The 20,700-nt window shown below is 37.3% G+C and overlaps 1 protein-coding gene across 7 annotated transcripts in view; it reads right to left on the bottom strand.

Annotated features, from left to right (window-relative positions):
• Window positions 1-20,700, bottom strand: part of ptprub (protein tyrosine phosphatase receptor type Ub) — a 204,381-nt gene that overhangs the window by 130,123 nt on the left and 53,558 nt on the right. For 6 of the 7 annotated variants that reach the window (XM_046846682.1, XM_046846678.1, XM_046846681.1 and 3 more), the window contains exon 2: window positions 18,542-18,673. In XM_046846682.1, coding sequence (XP_046702638.1) covers window positions 18,542-18,673 — 132 coding nt within the window. The remainder of the gene's footprint in view (window positions 1-18,541; window positions 18,674-20,700) is intronic. The other variant, XM_046846679.1, reaches the window with a different exon arrangement.

Genomic DNA, 20,700 nt, shown 5'->3' with positions numbered 1-20,700 from the left:
ACCAAAATCAATCCATATTAACATATGCACCTATGTTACTGCTACTGTGTGTGTTTAGGTCTCAGGTGTCTAAAGCCTAAACAGCTACTGTTAAGTATCAGTTTACCATCATATAAATCTGTTATTCATCTCCATTAACCACTTCATCTAGGCCAGGGATGTGTTTGATCGCTTATTCTAATGAACAAAAAGGAATAAGAAAGAAATCTACCCTAGATAGGACAACAAGACATTATAATAACCATGAACATATACATTTTCATACTCATTCACACCTAGATGTAATTTACAGTTGTCCAAATATTGACATATTTATAAAAAGTCAGAGAGACTAGAAAGAACATGTAAAAAACCCTTGCCAGACAATAACATATGCCTAGTATTTAACTGGGTAACCTGGACCTGCATTCATATTAATGTCAGTTTATTAACAGTAGTTTCTAGTTCAACACTAAATCATCAATTATCTCACTCTAGAACAACCCATTTAATGTTACATATCCTTCTAAAGAAAACATTAATAAGATATTGTTATGCTAATCGTTTACAGGCTACTATGTATCTTAAAACAAGCTTTTAATATGTAATTTGAAAAAAATGAATGTGCAAATAGATGTAAATGGGTAAAATATTGAATTTTGGATCAGAAGGTCATGAGGTCAAATCCAAGCACCACCAAGCTGCCACTGTTGGGCCCTTGACAGGCTTCAACTGCTCAGTTGTATAAATGAGATAATTTTAAGCCACTCTGGATAAGAGTGTTTATAGCTCTAGAGAGGGCTGATATTAAGTGGAAGGTCAGTTGAATTTCAGTAGATTTCTAACAAACCCTGAAGAATAATATATCTTCCTTTACATATCAGAGCTTACTGGAGTGTTAGACTTGATAAAAACAGGCAGCCTCAAAATAATGAGACTATAAATCTACTTTAAAAGAAATAAAGAAATGTACATTCAGCTTTTTATGTATGTAGGCTGAATTGACCCTAAAGTAAGACTGCTCTAGACACAAGAAAATAAACAGAATAAACAGAATAGTTACACATTAAATTAATACATTAGTAATCATATAAATCCCTTAGATGTGCCTAAGGTATAGAAGGGTAATCTGGACAATATTCAAAAGAAATTGCAAATTGTATTTGCAATTATGTTGTCCATATGTGGACGCACAAAATAGGCCATACTCCAAACACAGTTGCAAATCTTGCATTACCGTGTGCGTTTTCGCTTTTGTAAAACGTCTATTTGGAACTATATATTTCGAGTCTTACGAGTTATGACCATGTCATATTTAAATAGCAATATTAATTGCCACGTTTGCTTTTTCACTTCATCAATCGCAATTCCTTTTACATTTGAATTTCCAAAGCCTTGCACGGTTTTGCATTTTCATTTCCGGTGGCTTGCACTGAAAGCTGTCAATCAAGTGTCAGGGGTGGGACAATATTAATGGGCGTTTTTGTATTGTGAAGTGACGTTACTCACAGTCGATGGCCAACAGAGGAATGCCAGTAATAGACAAATTTGTGGAATGTTTTAAGCAATGGAGATAGTCGGGTAAATTGTGGAGGATATTATGATGCTCGCACAGAAAATTGATCACAGTTCATACTCTACATTGATTAAGGTAAATACAGTTTTCATAAATGAATAAGCAATTATCCCTTAGCAAAGAGCTTGATTGACAGGCTTTATTGTAATGGTGGCATGGCTTGTCAGACTGTCGCTTATAAATGTAAATGGACTTTGCTTTTCGATTTGAAATTTGGCAGTCACTGTGCGTTTGCAAAAGCGGAAACACAAACGTTAATGCAAGATTTGGATTATATCACAATTTATGAAAATACAAATACAATTTCTTTTGTATATTGTCAGAATATTCTTCCATAATAAGGTGTAGATAGTGAAAGTAAACTCGCTTTCATTGTTCGCATGCATAGTCATGTGTCAAATATAAACATAGCTTCACATAGAGACAAGATATTCTCATAGCCTTATCCATTCTTCAAATGATAAGTGTATTGCATGAAAGACTCTGCAGTCCATTCGGAGGTCATGAACCCTATACACAGCATTTCAAAGGGGTACCAGCTAAGGCAGACATTTGCAGGGTTATCCCATACTGAAGTGATGAAAAACCTACTTCAAAGGCTTCTTTTTCACTGTCATTTTCACGGGGAGTTACCAGTGGACACTGATTTTTTTTACAAACCTTTTTTGTTGATTGAAAAATGGCTGCAGTATCATACTGGCCTTGTTAATCATAAATGTAGATCAAGTGCAAATAAGAAAAAATATATATGAATTGTTTATAATATTAAAATGTAAAGTAACTGAGGTGCAACAAACAAGTTCTTGAATGTTGGTGTAATTTTTTTACTGCCTTACTGTAGAAACCAGCCACGAGCTCATACATTTTCTTTTGTTTATTAAATGAGAAAGTGAACACAAGCTCTTACGCGTTACTACGTCCAGTTTTCATTAAAAATTTTAAATACTTGTTTCCTTGTTGCATCAGTGTCACTGACTTTGCTAACATAAAACAAAATTTTTTTTTCAAAGGCCCACTGAGTCTATTCCCTAAGAATGGGGAACTTTTAAAGTTCTCACTGTGAAATGTGTAGCTGCAGCCCATTGCAGTATTTATATACAAATATCCGTATGTCCTATATCATTTTCAAGCAGCCCAGCAAAGATCATTCCTGTGGCTGAAGTGTGGCAAGCAGCCAAAAAACATTTTTGCCAAAATATATATATGCTTATAAGATAATTTGACACATCACCTTAAGACACCTTTTATTTATAAAGTTGACTGAGGATCTACAGAATTAAATCAGATTTTATTCAGACCCTGGCTCTAAAAATGTCTCCTATACATCACATCATAGGATTTTTTATATTTTTTTTGTAATAATGAATGCTTTAATAAAAACACCGAAAATTAAAAATGTTCAAATAATATAAGCTTGCACATTTTAAGGTTTAAATGCCTACTTATAAGTGACTATTAAGGAAAAATCTCTGTGAGATTAGAGCATGCTATGATGCAAACTAATCTTAAAGAAAATTAATTCACATTTCATTTTAGGCGATAATGTTTAATATTTAATGTGTTTAAAACATTTATTTCAACAAAAATAATATACAGATAATACAGATCATGACGTGTGCATGAATCATGAGTTTTAAGGACATTTGATGCACATACATAAACAGCATAATGACTATTAAAATGCTGTTTGTCCTTTTTTATACAACATAAAAAATATTATTATTAATCATGGTATGGTTACCTGTTAGTAGTCTGCTAGTTTGTATACAATGAACCCTGAACATAAACTAGTGATCAAAATCTAGTCATGTTTAAAATCTGTGCAATTCATAATGAGCCAACACTTTACTAAAACATTTTGATTTTAATCTATCTACCTATCTATAATATCTCACAAAGGTAAGTACACCCCTCACATTTAAGCAACCATTTTATTATATATTTTTAAGGGACAATACTATAGAAATTAAACTTTAATATATTTTAGAGTAGTCAATGTGCAGCTTCTATAGCAGTACAGATTTACTGTCCTCTGAAAATAATGCAACATACAGCCATTAGTGTCTAAATACCTAGCAACAAAAGTGAGTACACCAAATTTTTGTATCTTGTATTAGATCAGTTAGAATTCTGTGTTTTGAGGACAATTCTCTCATACTGACCACTGGATGTTCAACATGGCATCTCATGGCAAAGAACTCTGAGGATTTGAGAATTAGATTTGTTGATCTCCACAAAAATGGGCTAGTCTATAAGAATATCAGTAACACTTTGAAACTGAGTTACAGTACAGTGGCCAGGGTCATACAGAGGTTTTCAAGATGGGTTTCACTCGAAACAGGCCAAGGGTTGATCAAAGAAGCTGAGTCCTTGTGCTGTGCGTCAGGTGCAGAAGTTGCTTCAAAACAACAGATGCATGAGTGCTGCCAGCATTGCTTTAGAGGTTGCAGAAGCGGAAGGTCCGCTTGTCAGAGCAGACCATACGCCACACACTGCAACAAGTCGGTTTGCATGGCTGTCATCCCAGAAGGAAGCCTCTTCTGAAGCTGGCTCACAAGAAAGCCTGCAAACAGTTTGCTGAAGACCACCTGTCCAAGCGCATGAATTACTGGAACCATGTACACAAGATGGAACAAGATAAACTTGTTTGGCTCAGATGGTGTCCAGCATGTGTTCCAACATGTACTGAGATATTCTGTAGCATAAAATTATGGCCTCCCTTCAGAAACTGGGCTGAACGGCAGTTCTTAAAAACAAAAACAATGTCAAGATGACAACTGCCTTGTTGAAGGTGAAAGGGATGGAGTGGTCAAGTATGTCTCCAGAACCCTAATGAGCACCTGTGGAGCATCCTCGAATGGAAGGTGGAGAAGCGCCATGTGTCTAACATCCAGCAGCTTTGTGATGTCACCATGGAGGAGTGGAAGAGGATCCCAGCAACAACCTGTGCAGCTCTGGTGAATTTCATGGCCAGGAGGATTAAGGCAGTGCAAGATAACAGTGGTACTCACACAAAATATTGACAATTTGGACACAATTTTGACATGTTGACTTAGGGTGTACTCACTTTTGTTGCTGTATGTTGAGTTATTTTTAGAGGGCAGTAATTCTAGACTGCTATACAAGCTGCTCATTGACTACTCTACAATATATTCAAATGTAATTTCTTATATATATATATATATATATATATATATATATATATATATATATATATATATATATAATAAAAAAGTCTTGAAAGGCATATTCACATGCACAGATTATCGCCACAATGCCTAGGTATATTTTATTGTAATATCATGTAGTGTTATATGTTACATCTGCACTATGTTGGTATGGATGTCTAAGACAAATGTTGGATGTTAAATCCTGACCTAACAAAACACCAAGTACTTTCTTAATTAATTGTCTGGACTTTTCTACCAATAAATCCCATTTATCTTCATTTCAGATTATTGCAAAAGATAGCAGAGCAACTCTGAGCCGTAACAATGTAAATTGGGCAATCAAAACTAGTAATGGAACACGGGAGGCCGTGTTTTCAGTTTTATTGTACCTTAACTAATTTTGTTAAATCCTACAGTGTTTCACTACAGCAAACTCAAGACTAATTGGTCCTCTGCATGTCCTCTGAGAGATGCTGCACTGTGTATAAAGATGGCCAGCATCTGCAATGAAGGAGACTGACATCCTGCAGTCTAATGCTTCCTCTCTGACCCTACTGTACGTATACGTTCTGAGACCTGTTATAATAAGCATGGAACAGTTTCTGACCCTTTCTTCTGGCCTTAAAGGGCTGTGTGGGCTACAAGGATGAAGCAGGACCATGCTGAGCATCAGCTGCAGAGTTTACAACAGTCAGAGCTTAATTCCCAGGGCTCTGATTAGCAAAGGGGAGCTGGCAATTGAAATGACCCAAAACAGAGTAAAACAAGAAAGTGTCATATCTAGTCAACATTTACTTGGAAAATGGGGACAGAGAGAGAGAGAGAGAGAGAGAGAGAGAGAGAGAGAGAGAGAGAGAGAGAGAGAGAGAGAGAGAGAGAGGTCAAAAGAAGGAAAAGGAAACAAAGACAGAAACAGGGCCTCTCTACCGTAGTTTGTCCACAGGGACTAGTGTGTAGTGCTAAATGCAATGTGCTAACTGTGTTCTTTAGCACTACAGTAATATGCAAATGGAGCAGATCTGTCAGGAGTACTTCATTTTAAAACATCCAATCAAAAACAGAAGAAGAATACAAGGGACAGACGCATCTGTCAAACTGAGAACAGCCTTAAAGAAAAACCTACACGGTGCATTTAAGACAGCAACAAGAAAGCAGTGTTCTTTGATGTTATTACTTCAACTCAGCACACAGCCCCAAAAAACCATACTACACCACTAACAATACAGTGTTCCACTACAATTGTTTTTTTTGTTTGTTTTTTTTTGTGCACTTATTTCGGGAGGTTTTTTTCCCTTTGTTTTTTCCCCCATCATTTGAAGCATTATCTCTTAACATTCCGTGTGTTCTCAAATACTCGTAATGGAAAAAATGGTAGTTTGCCTAAACTGGTACAATAAACAAAGACCTTGCTTTTGCATAAGCAGTAGCTGTAGATCGGTAGATCTAGGCTGTGGCTCCTAGCAAGGTGATGGGGCTACAGCTGCTCCCTCTACAGCATGGCTCATAACTCATAATAGAAGTATTATCACTGTCAATGACATTGTCATAAAATTGATGCCATTTCCATCACAACCATGCTGAATGGCATTACCCAAGGCCATGAAAAGTGTGTGTCTGTGCACCAAGATGACTTTTTCAAGTGCTGATATGTGCTTGTATGTGTCTGTACTCACTGCAAATATTGGCATTTAAACCTAATGCAAGTTCAAATGCATTTCTGCATTTTTGTTTCCAAATAAATATATCGATTTAACTATATCAATATTTCTGTAATGAAATTATATGTATTATGATACACAGTGTGGGGGGAGACTTTGGACACTATACAAAGATTTTTTTCTTGTTAAATAAACAGTTATTTTACATATATATTGCATATACATGTATGTAAATGTTACATTACAAAATATACAAGTTCTACATATGTAGACTGCAAACAAATGTTCTTGTGTTAATTATACCTGGTGCCATTATAAAAGTTGCTATTTGTTGTCAAGCAGCAATCACTGTGTAGGTGAAGGAGCTTTTAAAGATCATTACCGAACATTATTAAACACCCTTGAATTGAAATGGCCATACAAACACCTTAAACAAATGTTTAAAAATAAATGATAAAATACATAAACCCCATGTAGAAACCTGAAAAGGAATAAAATCACATCTGTAATATTTATTTTTGTAAAATATATTTTAACATCTAACAATTCAATATAAAGTGTTCAGCTCAGATTAAAGTTTGTAATTTTTTATGATTAAAAAATATTATGTCTGTGTAACCATGAAATTCATCTAGCCCTACACTTTTGAACCACACAGTTAGTTTTTTAATCCTGTTAGATTACTCTGTATTTCATTGTACATTTTCATTACATTGTTCATCTATGTATCTCATTACGCTATAGCATGCGCTTGGCATTGCTAGTTTTACTAGATGTTCTGTGTGCGCCGCTATTTCTATTCCACATGAGTTCACATCTAGTTGGATTAGTAGGGTTTCTGCCTGAGTAGATGGCATCAGACAGCTATGGGCTGGAAAATCCCCAGTAGTCATTTGTAGTAGCAGTCTGGGGTGTTTGAGCTAGTCTTCTTTGAGAGCCCTCCCTCATTCCACACACACACACTGATGAGGCTGCAACATACTGCTGGCATTACACAAGAACTGTGTTTTGAGGCTGGGAACAAAAAAAAAGGTTTTGAAGATTTTTTTTGACATGCCTTGGAGGAATTTAAGATGAAACCAGACTAACAAGCAAATGTCAAATAATTTTTATTTTGTAAAAGAAGAGAGAATATACTTGAAACAAAAAAAGGGTATTAAGAGAACTATTTCTCTGAATAATAACCCATTGCTAATCTGTTAATCTCACCAGTAAAATCATAATCATCTAAAGGATGTTTGTAAGTGTTTCTGAATTTCAAATGTACAATTTATCCCACAAAGAGACTGTTTTTTTCACAATCCCTTTAGAATTTCACGCTCCTAAACAGTCGGCATCTCTTTCTGTATGCAGTCCTTTATCGTCAGCACTTATGTATCCTACTTATGTTAAAGTCCAAGCCTCACTAAAACCGTTCGTTCCCTCCTGATGCCTCTCTCTGTATGTCTCTCATTTACCCTCTACCCAGGTTCTTATATTTCCTAATCTTTGGCTTTCTAGCTGTGTTTGCAGCTTCTCTAGTTTACACACAGTTATTTCAGGAATTGGTGTGAATCAGAGGGGTGAATGATGGGAAAGGGTGATTCAGTTTTATAAGAATGTCACCAAGTGATGGACTATAGAGGAGAAGAGGCCAATTACTGAATAAGCCCTATTTGATGATATTCACACTCTCTTTCTCTCCAAACGCACACCACTTCGGATAGACATGACAGGTTGACTTCATGCATTAAAGAGTCATGGATATAATCAGTGATTGGAAATGGGAACAGAAAATCAACACGTTCTGTAATGGATCACGCACCGTTTTTGTAATCGGTTCTGGAATGGAGAGCAAGCCGAATGACTAAACATAAATGCAAATGGAAATGAACTGACGTTTTGAGAGCTATTTAGAAACTGGATATGTATCTGAATTTTCATTTCCTCTTTTTGTTTGTGTGCCGATCCACCCTCTGATTTCACGCTACATTTTGAACATGTTTTACGCTCCTTTAGTTCAAAATTCTGCCTGATTTTTTTAAGAAAGTGCAGGTGTGTCAAATACTACTCTGCATCTCTCAAATTAATCTTTCATACATTCATTTCAGACGAGCTTACATTACTGAAAAGCCAGAATGAAAACACGTCAGGTCTACTGTTACAGCCTAAATCGCTTTGATTGCTTTTAAAGAGAAAGTTTTGTTCATGTAGGCAAAATCAAGCAGGCATGCAAAGTGGGCAGAAACAGTATTAACCTTTATATAGGTAGGTATTTCACTCCTGTTTCTGTGAGTTTTACACAGAAACTAATAGCATTAATGAGATCACTGGTTGTTTTAGAATAAATGCATACTGTCATTCTTTCAATAATGAATAAAACACAGGTCGTGATTTTAAAGGAAAATAATCCACAGACAATTTTTTTTTGTTATAGAGCAGAAACATTTATTTTATTGTTATTCTAATGTATCTGCACTATTACCATAGAAACAGCAAGTTAGAGGAATAAGGCAATAAATCTAAAATTTCTTTTTTTTTTAAATCAAAGTTGGCACTCCTGTCAGATCAGATCCAAAAATTTAACTCTGCTTTCATGTAAATATTGTTTACAAAGATGGAAAACAATCTTCAGCTGGCCATAAACCTTAAGGATACTGAAGGTTGATACTGAAGGCTGAAGAATTAAAAGCAGAAGAAGGCTGTGTAAACAGCGGGAACAGTGTTCGTTACCTGCATGGCCTCTGTAAAATGTCTTTAGGTGTGCTGGGCACCAGTGCATATAGCAGAAAATCTCTCCCAGCTGTAATGGATTGCTTCACTGTGATTCTTCTGAACAGTCATCCATCTGCAGTTGGGCTTTTGTTTGCATCAAGCCCACCACATTCATTATCATATAGGTTAATGAAATTATATGCAAATGACCCCGCCCAGCAGCCATGTGTATGTATCAATTACAGTGACAGCAAGTTGAGTGTGACATGGGATATTATGGTAATTCCTAAGCAAATAGATTACACTTGAGAACATAAACAGTGAGAGCATGAGAAAGCAGGAGAAACAGGGCAAGTCAGCAAAAGGCAGCAGGTCCATTCTCTAGCCTTTCTTATGGTTGGAAAAAGCACTTTATCGATCCTTGATCCTATACTGCCTCATGCCAGCTCAATATAGCCCTCCTTCTTATCAAGATTTGGTAATGAGGGAATGAAAAAAAACTAATTGATCTGCCGTTGAATGGTTCCTTTTGAAATCATAATGCATGTGAAGTGTCTTCAAGCAGGAAGGACTAGTAAAAGTACAGACTGGGTTGCTGCATTTGTTTTTACCATCAGCATTTCTAATAGACTTATAGTTTTAAAACTACATATCTTAACAAAAGAATGAAATGTAGATTCCCAGTCATGCGAATTTAATCTCCGAAACCTTTGATGCACTGGCAGCCCCAAGCAGGTACACTGAATTTAGCCTTGGAATATGCTCCCCATAGCAATCCTACATTTTTAAAGCTTCACTACATTAATTTAAATCATGTACACTTCTTGGTCCAAACTGGCACAAAGTCAAGGTTTTAATGGCCTTAACAACAAATCATTGAACAGGAAATTGGCAAAAAATAAACAAATAGTACATAATAAAACAGAATAGAACAAAATAAAACCAAATCTCCCCCTACTTTATCAATCCTGGTTCCATTTATAAGGTTGCTTGCATCTGGTGTGGCAGATAGACTTTTAAGAAAAAAAAAACAGCACCATGCACAGGCACATTACAGCACCATGCACAGGCACATTCACACCCTCATTCACACCTAGGGACAATTTAGAGTCATCCAATTTCCTTACCAGGATGTTTAAGAGAGTCGGCAGGAAATAAAAGGTAAATGCAGAGGAAACCCACACAGATAGAGAAGAACATGCAAAACACATCTCAAACTCAAATCAAAGCAAGAACCTTGGAACTTTGGGACAGCGGTGCAACCCCATCTAATCACCATGCCACATTTACCTAAATATGCTTTGTGATCTGCGTTAATATTCTACCAATAAAATAAACAGTAAGATGATGGTCTAATGGTACTCTAAGAAACAAAAAGTCAACACATTACCAGACCATTTATTGGCAGGTGGAAAAATATCAGAAATGTTCAGATACCAACACAAACAAACAATCAGTTCACTGTTAGTTGTTATTTTCTACAATTTTCATTTTCTACAATAATGTTTGGCCTGAATCACAGATAGGATTTATTCCAACTGTTTTCAAAATTCGTTTCACACTAATATGGCTTGTGCTTTTGTGCCTGTTCTAAAGCTAAAAAATACAAAAACGTTCCTGGAGAACGGGAAGGAAAAATTGAGGGAAAATTAAGTCTAGGTCAATGTGTTTAACCTCTAACAAAAAATTTCTTGTAATAATGCTATATACAAATAGCCTTGGGGGTTATGTGGGCGATCTGTTCATGTGTTTGAGAGCTATACTATGCGGCTCACTGGTTACAACCTGTACGTAGTATTTGAGGGTGCTATATGCCTGTGCCATGGGTTCAAGCAGGACAGTGAATCACAGCACAGATGGCATTGGCTCTAAATGGATGGAGTTGTAGCCCCACTGCAAGCAGTCACAGCAGCAAAGCCCAAGAGCAAACAGCTCAACCTCTGATTAAAATCCCAGCCTCAGAGCTGCAAAGCAACATAATTTTCACTGACTAAACACAGCCAAGTCAGCAGTTTTTAGAACAGATGCCCTCATTTCACCTGCAGGTGAAATCATGCTTTTTCAACAAGGTTTTCATATCTTCTACTGGTTTAAAAGGATTCTGTGAAGACTTGGTAAATCATCAAAGCACCCATGAATACTTTAAATAAGAGCCACAATATAGCCTAATCCTGCTGTGCCTTGGCAGTGAAAACATGCAGTGAAAACAATTTATATTTAATAACAAAAGATGCACACATCCAATTGTATTCCATAATTACATATTAGGCATAGTATGCTTCCTACATAACTAACAACCAACCTATTTTATTAAAACATGCTGAGAATTGATGTGCTAAATCTATTACATCCAACTTCTCCAAGCTGTGGGGTCAGAGACCTAAGACAGCACATTGTCTGCTAGTAGAATTTCACATCTGTGATGGCTTTGTGATCAGTTCTGCATCAGTGCAAGAGCTTGCAAGCTTCAGAATGAAAGAAAAAGAGAGAGAAGAAGAAGAAAAGCAAAAGAGAAGGGGAAAAAATTCTGGGGTATCCATAGTCCCCTGGCTCACTGAACAGCTAAGCTAGCGTGACAACACAAACACGAGCCTCAGCCATTTTTCCTGAGGATAAAGCTCAGCAATGAAGCAGTCATAAACATGCATTCTGTAACTTTCATCTTTTTCTTCCATTCCTCTTCCATCACAAAAACTGTCCGACTGTGACTTAAGCTTTGGTCAAGGTGATCTAGAAAGCCCTGCAAATAAAGTTTGTACTTTACTTGTTAAACAGACAAACTAACTCATAAAGAACTTTTTCTTTACCAGCCTGAATGGATGTTAATTACATGGAGCTGCTACCAGTGAAAGCTGGCATTCGCATTGTGCCCAGTTGATTTAAGATCCAGGTTCTCACGCAGTGACTTTAAGATCCATATATATATATACCTCCACTACACATAAATTGCTGTGCTTTACAAGCATTGCGTTCAATCCAGCTCCAATAAATTGATTTCTAATGATCTGACCAGCATGATACATCTTACAAAGGACACAAAGTTAGTAGCACTCAGCAAAGGGAAATTGCATTATCTTTTATTTCACACTCTATTAATAGGACAAATTGATATCACGATTAATTTGCACTAATGATATTTTGAATGAGCTAAGCAAAAATAGGATCAAGACAAATGAAATAGATTCTTACATGACACACACGGACCGCTCTGAATTGCTTTTGGAGTACCACACACAAATTATGTTTGGAACAACTACAACTGCTAATTTGTTTTAATATTTGAATCATTTCAAGAAATCAATGCTTTCTTCTGACAAACGATAAAAAACAAACATAAAATGATTACCTTAGTCAGGCCACTGAAATAAGATCATCTTATTTATTACATCTGTCTTTCCAGGAAAATATGGATTCCTACCCATGGGCTCCACACACACACACACACACACACACACACACACACACACACACACACAGATTCAGATCTAGAGCAATTCACTGACACTAACCATACTAGAATTATTTTGGCTTGTAAAAAAAAACCCAGAGAAATCTCACACATACATAAAAAGAAACTTTTTTTAAAACTAGGAACCTATAGAATTGTGAGGTAGCAACACTTTGCTGCCAACAGTTATATTGCCATCTGTATTTTCTTCTAATATCTTACTTATTTAAAGCACCATACGCTGTGTATTTATGAACTTCTGTAATTTAGCAGTTGTCCAACCTTAGCATGTTACTTCATGCTTGCTGCCTTCCATTAGCTTTGGATCTGCTCTGGCCAGCTGGATTTACACAGGCACTTATTTCCTCATTTCACCCAGCATCCCTACGGCACTCCAAAAATTTACACCCATGTCAGTTTTTATCTCAACAAGTTCCTTGCAGGACAAATAGGATGGCTTTATATTACATTCATTTGCAGGCAAAAAACAATGTGTACCCTGTACAGCTAGGTGGACTGAAAACAGCAATCATTCATCTTTTTATCCTTTGTTTACAGGACACTCCAGGCAAGGAGGTAGATGTGATGGAAATGAAGGCTGTATCGTGTTCTTCTCTCAAGTTGCAGATGGACAGACTATTTTCTGCTTTCACTGCTAGCATCCAATCCATCTCTTTGAATTCATGAGAGACACCAGAGCACTGGATCTTTAGCTGGATATAGATATATTTAGTAAGAATACTTGATAGGCTTTGATCTCATGCAGACATCAATCTGTGAGTTTCATGCTCTACAATACAGATACAAGTCACTGTGCAGTTTTCTGCAGTGCCAATGTGAAGTACAGGTTCCATTATGCAAAAGAGATGTACGGCTTAAGACCTCTGGGGCAAGGATAGTGACGACAAATCAAATTTACAATAGATCAGATGAAAGGATCAAAGAAAAGAGGAAGCTTACAGTTTTAATCCAATTTCTGCAAGACTGGATGTGAAAGCAAGGGAATTAATTAATCATTTTCAGTATGAGGAGGGTGACGTACCACAGCTTGCATTTTGGATGAATTGATTTGGCTGAGTTTGCTGCTTTACTTGGGATGCGCCACTATGGCAACTGAAGACAAAGGCTGATGTGCCATTGGGGCAAATGGGGCAAATTTCTAATAAAAATATAGTTTAAAAGAATGACAATTACACATTTAGACTTATACATAGAATGCTTGATGAAATGCTTCTGAGGGTATCTGACTGAGTGTAGAAATGTGCACCAGAAATGCCACAAAGATGCAACAAAATATTGTGCAAACAAAAGATTTTATTTTCATGCTGATGCTAGCGAGGGGTCAGATGTAAAGCTCAGGGGACAAATATAGCCCATGCTCATTAACATGAATGTACAGCATCATGCCTAAGTAACTGCCAGGTCAGAGTTGAAATTGTTTAATTAGGCTACTACTACAGAATGTTCACATTGCAAAGAACAGGACCAATTTCACTGGCAGTTACAGTGCAAACAAAAATAATAAACTTAAATTATATTAAAACAATCTCATATAAGGCTGATGAACTGCGATACACAAAATTCCCACACCATGCTGATATTTCTAGCTCTGGGATTTTTCCCAGTGCTCCCAGGGGCATAGCTATAAAGGGCATATTAAAAAGACTTCAGGGTTAGGCCACATCATTACAGGTTCAATTCTGAATATAAATAAATATATTTGTAGCACTAAACAGTGCTATAGTGATATTACATATCTACCCCAAAAGCTTTCCTACCTTTTCCCTAATTGCTTTTGAATATGTACTCTCAGCACTGTCGAATGATTATCTGATGATATAAATTGTCACTTTGTCGCATGAGATTACTGACTTCTTCAATTAACTACCAGAGGATTTTATATTGTCTGAAATGGTTTACTGACTTCCCAGGATTGTCCCCTTTTTCTGAGGTGTAAATGAGCTGGATGTGTAATTATGGAGCCTGTAGAACAATCAGCTCACATAATGAGGGTTTATCTGTCCAGGCCCTACACATTGTGTAGATCCATTTGTTACAGAATTACAGAGGTAAAGCCTTTGTATCACATTCCCAGCCTTAGTTCTACAGCGGCTAAATTACATGTAAAATACCTGTCTCTTTAACAACCTACAAATGATGAACATCAATCAACTGAAAATGGGTGGCCCTTATTCTAAACTCTATTCACAAATAGGCCAAAATACATTACATTTTGGAGAGAACAGAGACAGAAGGTAGACCAAGGCAGGCAGTTGCAACTTGGATCTTTCTTCTGGATATATCTGGTAATAACCCTAGAACTCGACCAGATGTGCTTTTCTGTAGCTTCCTCTATCTTCTTGGCTCTTTAGCTCTCTTGTGTTAGAGATGAATGATGCTGGAGCACTGATATGCAGTTAATGTACAGCTGGGGCACAGAGCTGTTATTTGGTATGAGCCAGGTAATGAAGACCTCTGCAACTCCAACCAGTTCCTCAGACAGAGGACACAAATAAGAAAACATGCCCGTATTATGGCATTGGCATTCATAACTGTGAGAATCTCTTTATTAGCAAAGAGAAAGATTAGCAAAGACATCACTGACTTGCCCAGGGGCATACTTCCACAAGGGCATGTTCATTTAGGACCAAGCTATTTGATTTGTGCATCTCTGCTGCCTCACAGCGAAGTGTTAACTTTCTATTAGTTATCTAGCAGTTTCGCTCACAGACTGTTCGCACACAGCGAGGCTCACTTCAGGGTAAAGTGATGTGCAATCAGCTCGGACAAGCATATCAAATCAATTTGGTAATGCACCTGAGATCTGACAGCAGACAAACATGCTAGCAAAATAAATTCTACAGGGAAATCCTTTGAGGTAAGCGATGAATCCTGCATTTCATCAGCCCTCATTCAGCATGCCTCAACATTTCCAGGCCATTATTAGCGACTCTGAATGTGTTGAATGCCATGGCCACCAGAGATTCAGGACAAAGTGACATGTGATTTTCGCAGTCCCACCAGAGGACACCCTTACACCTTCTGTAGATTACTCAACTTACCATTGACACACAGCTCAAGAGCAGGATCTGTGCAGGATACAGTTCACATTTAACCCCAGCTCTTCAGGTTGCCTGTCAGGCCTGGGAAACATGATTTCAGAAGGGAAATAGAAAGGACAGTAAACAGAGGTTTTCTAATGTTTAAAACTCCTATTAGATTTTGCCCTTTCCCACTAGCTCTAATGCTCCCTCAGATAGCAAATCTTAATTTCTCTCCAGAGACATACTCAGGCTAGCGTGTCAGGTTTGCCTCTTCACAGGGCATAAGCTACACAGTTAGAACAGTCCTACTGCAAACAGTCTTATCGAGTAAGCATGATTTACCCATAATCGCTTGGTATTTAACTGATAGGACTTAAATGGATATTCCAAGTGGTAAACAAAGGCAGCAATGTGTGACATAGGCAGTGTTGTATGAACAAGCCATAAGGTAAAGTAAAAAAAAAAAAAAAAAAGAACACTTCATTGCCACTGCAATGAACACATAGGGATCTGGCAAATCATTACATGATTTTTCAACATACATACAACAATTTATCTTTAGTGCCTATTCAGGGTTATTGTGTAGCTAAAGCCTATTGGCCAGGAGGTGGGAATACACTCATTCACACTCTTATTCACACCTAGGGGCAATGTAGCACCACCAATCCACCTACCAGCATGTTTTTGGGAGACAAGAGAAAAACCACATGGAAGAACTATGAATATCTGCACAGAAAACCAAGATCAAAGCAAAAATCATGGAGCTGTGAGGTGCCACTGTTCCTTTATATAACATAAGACATTTCAAAGTGCATTCACACATTCAAAGACTCTCGGCAACAAAGCAACCGGAAATCAATTATACTCCATGGGAGACGGTAACCTGCAGTGACATTAGACTGCTGGCGACTACATGTAGGTGCGTCCAAAAAAAGTGACAACGCTTAACATTATGCAAATATGGAAGGACTTCTAATGGTTGTGACGACAGTTGCGCACATGCAGTCCAAATACATAAGAAAGCAAAGAGTATGTAATCGTTTTTTGATTTGTTGGACGTGAAATGCTATTTGCATTACCAGCTGATAAAAGGAGGAATGTTTACTTCATAGTGATTGGTGACATTAACATATCTTAATAGAATACTAAATAATGATGACTAAAGAGAAAAAAATGCAACCTCACACACACACACACACACACACACACACACACACACACACACACACACACACACACACAAACAAACATAACACCAAAACTAAAGTATCATTATGCTGCAAAGTGACCATTAAGTGTAACACATAAGAAAGAAAATTATACATGTAAGTAAGCATCAGGAGAATAAGGCAGCAAGTGATAAGTACCAAGGGCTGCTTTATTGAGCATTGTAAATAAGTAAATAAGCATACTGAACATAAATATGAAGTACAATATGTTTTCTTAATTGCAAACAGTATACTGGAATGAAACTTGCTACAGGCATTGCGGATAAAAACAAAAAAAAATGTTGTAGTGTTCTCTTGGTAGGACTGAACAGGAGGAAAGGGATGATATCAATTTTTTTATGTATTCACATTCTGTCTGATTCCCTTACCAATCCCTGCTATCATATACTAATTCTCTGCTTTCTGATAAACCGTGTCAGTGGCCTCCAAACATGAAGGCTGTCAGGGGCCACTGGCTTTAATTAAACCCAATGGGAAAAATATTCATTACTGCACAGCTACTATGATAGATAGGAATCTGTGTGAAGAGAATGATCAGGCCTTGTTATGTAACATTGGCATATATTCAGACTTTTCTTATGTGGCCAAGTCAGTCTGCACTTGGGGGGCAGAAAAATTTGTATGTGTGTATGTGTACATACATGAGACAACATCAGTCCCATGGGTTCTAAAGCACTGGGCTTTATTTAAACAGAAGTAGCCTTTCAGCCTCTCCTGCTTTTGCCTTTCATAGTAATTGACCTTTCGAGTAATGGTGTTTTGATTCTCAATTCCCAGAAGGGATGCATTTTTTTTTTAGCATGCCTCTGTATCTAGCTGCAGTGTGTCATGTTTTATTGCTGAAAAGCTTATGCGCTTGTTTATCTATCTCATTATCTATCTTGTCATAGTCTCATTAGCATTCAATCTCTAATCATCTCTTTTCTTCCCTTCCGCTAAATAATGTATGACTGACTACCACATAATCACAATTACTCACTCGCCACTTTGTTTTGATTTTGATTTCTTGTTAAGAGCAATTCCACGCAGGTGCATCAGATTAAGAGTGTTTCTCACTAAGAGCCATTCTAAGCATGTCTGTCTTGTATGTCTCCTGGAATCATGCCTCCTTCTGTGGAAAACTGCAATCTTTGATCAGCACATTGATTTGTCAAGGTAAAGACCATAAACACTTTATAGCTTTGGGCTCTAAAAGGTTCAAGGGGTGTCCATGATGAGAAGATGTAATGCAATAAATTCTTTGTCAGGACATGTGGTGTGTGTATTAGTGTGTGTATGTCCATCGGCATGTAGGTTTGGGTTTGAGTGCATGCATCGGTACGCACTGGCTCGGCCTTAAAGATTTGGGGAACATATGTATTTGGAAATGCAAACGAATTGGAGGCCTGCCTGCCTGCCTGATTACGGCTGATGAATTATGCACGACCGGCATCTCAAGGTTGATTTGCATGGAGTCGTACATTCCTAATGAGGTGCCTGAGCCCATGCCATTGGAACCCTGTCCATTTTGACAGCAGCCTCTCTCCACAGATCTGCATGCTCCCAGAATACCCCATGTTGTGGGGAAAACAAATGCGCACAAAGAACGCATACTGCCTTTTAATGGGTATATTCTATCAGTAGACTATAATCTACAATCTGAAGCAAAAGCTGATTTTTAACAGTCTTCAGCTTATCCACTTACAGAATGGAAGCATGCAATGCGATACAGAATGGTAGAATTAAAATGTTAGGTAAACTCACCATGCAGAAGATCCGGGGTGGCGTGAGGCAAGGTGTGGGTGCGGTACAGCTGCCAATCAAAATCATCCTCCTCTCCCTGGCTGAACTCGCAAAGGCTGGGGTCAGAGTCCTCATCAAATGTACAGCCAGCTGCTAGAGAAAGAGAAAAAAAAAATAGGAAAGTGAGAAAAATTTAGTCTACATCCAAGATCCACAGTCACTAAACATATTCATAAATAGTGGGAACACTATTTTATGCTTGAGGTTTCTACCTAATGCAATTCAACTTTTTATTCAGTTCCAAGGTCATTATTATTAATTTGGTTTTCAGTTCACCGACAATTTCTTGCGTACAGAATGTGCATTACAACATGAAGGGCATCCTTCTGGGGATCTGTTTCGCTTCAGGTCGGCAGCGCAGAAGTCAGATTCAGCAGCAATATGTGTCTTATTTTGGCTTCGATTTCATCAGACTCTCCCTTTGACGTCACTCTGTGGCTCCAGTGTGAGAGGTGGCAAACTGAATTCAACATTCACATTCAAGAACCTTATTGTCAAGATCTTCAATTTTACTTGTACAATCACATGTACAAGGTTTGCACTTTCCACTGTATTTGAAAATAAAAGCTAGATTAAAAAATACTAGTATGCTTAAACAGTGTGCAACATTGAAAAAAAAATAACTATGACATAAAAATAAATATTAAAAATAATTTAACTGCATTAATTAACGTAATGTTCAAGTTAAATGTGAATTTGGTGTAGTCCAATGTAGTTATTGGACATTGTAACATATCTCTTTAAAATACCCCAGCCAGAGTACTTTAACTGTAATACACTAAGAGTTGCTAAGGCACAGAAAATAGCTCAATTCTGTTGATAATCTCATGCAGACCTGACCTCAGGGCTTGAAAGGAACCTTACACTTCAGTGCCTCCATGGCCCATTGCATCATGTACACTTCTGCACTTTAACCCACCCAACTGAGCGTGAGCACAGGAGCTAAACATTTCTCAAAGCATAAGATGTATAATACTATTTATTTGTATTTACGTTTTATGAAATAAAATAAAAAACTGTAAATACTTCTGGACTAATAAAAAAATGTAATGAAGTATCTAAATTGCTATGGAAAAAAATAGCAGTTCATTCTAAACAAATAATCATTGAACAAAAAAAAGGTGTGTTCATTCTCCAGCTCACAGACATTTTACCACTTTTTAAAGCCACAGTCATAGCTTCAAGACCCTCACTACTGATTATAGCCCTTTTGGGCTATATCTAAAATTGTTTACATTAAATAGCTGTAATTTGTTGGTATGATTTTTGATTGACAGGTAGTGCCACTGAGAAACAGTTTCACGTCAGACTGATTTGAATATTTTGTTTAACAAAAACCAAGTGATTGCTTCCTAATCAAATTCTCCATCCATCATTAAAACAGGTTGTCACGTTGCCTCAGTTCCTTCTACAAAAATATGGCATGTATATTTTAGATTAAAAAGCAATAAAACCTGCTGTGAAGTGTATTTCACACCACAAACCAAAAGGCAGTGTATTTTTATATGGCTGTTAGCTGTTTCTCACCGATGTACATTTGAAAAATATCCCTTTTCACACATCAGATAGAAGAGCGCCAGCAGTACCCTCTTACACCTATGTTTTCCTCTTCTATCATAAGCAGTTACTGATGTACCAGAAATGATCAAAACTGGTGGTTAAATAATCTGAGCATACTAAATACAGCTCACCTTGCTCATTGGGTCATCAAAAAAGTGTCCTTAGGAACTGCATCACAGTATGGTACAACAACTGCACAGTGAACGAACAGAAGGCACTACAGCGGGTAGTAAAAACTGGCCAGCACATCATTAGGACACAGTTGCCCAACGTTATGGACATTTATCAAAAGTGCTGCTTGCAAAGATTGAGAGGTATTATCAAGGACACACCCCATCCCCCACCATGGACTGTTTGCACGTCTTCCAGCAGAAAAACACCACAGAAGTCTGTGTGCAGCCACACATGTGCATGCGTCATATTGTCACCTCAACTGCTGCACCATATTTTTTATTTTAACCTTAGTGTCATTTGCTCTACTGTACACATACTGTTTTTATTTACCCATGCAGTATAACATAACTTGCACCATTCATTTTATTTCAATTCAAAGATGCACT

Source organism: Silurus meridionalis, chromosome 4 (assembly GCF_014805685.1).
Source record: "Silurus meridionalis isolate SWU-2019-XX chromosome 4, ASM1480568v1, whole genome shotgun sequence".
In the NCBI taxonomy this organism is placed as follows: Eukaryota; Metazoa; Chordata; class Actinopteri; order Siluriformes; family Siluridae; genus Silurus; species Silurus meridionalis.
The sequence above is the reverse complement of the archived record's forward strand: the minus strand, read 5'-3'. Positions and strand labels throughout refer to the sequence as shown.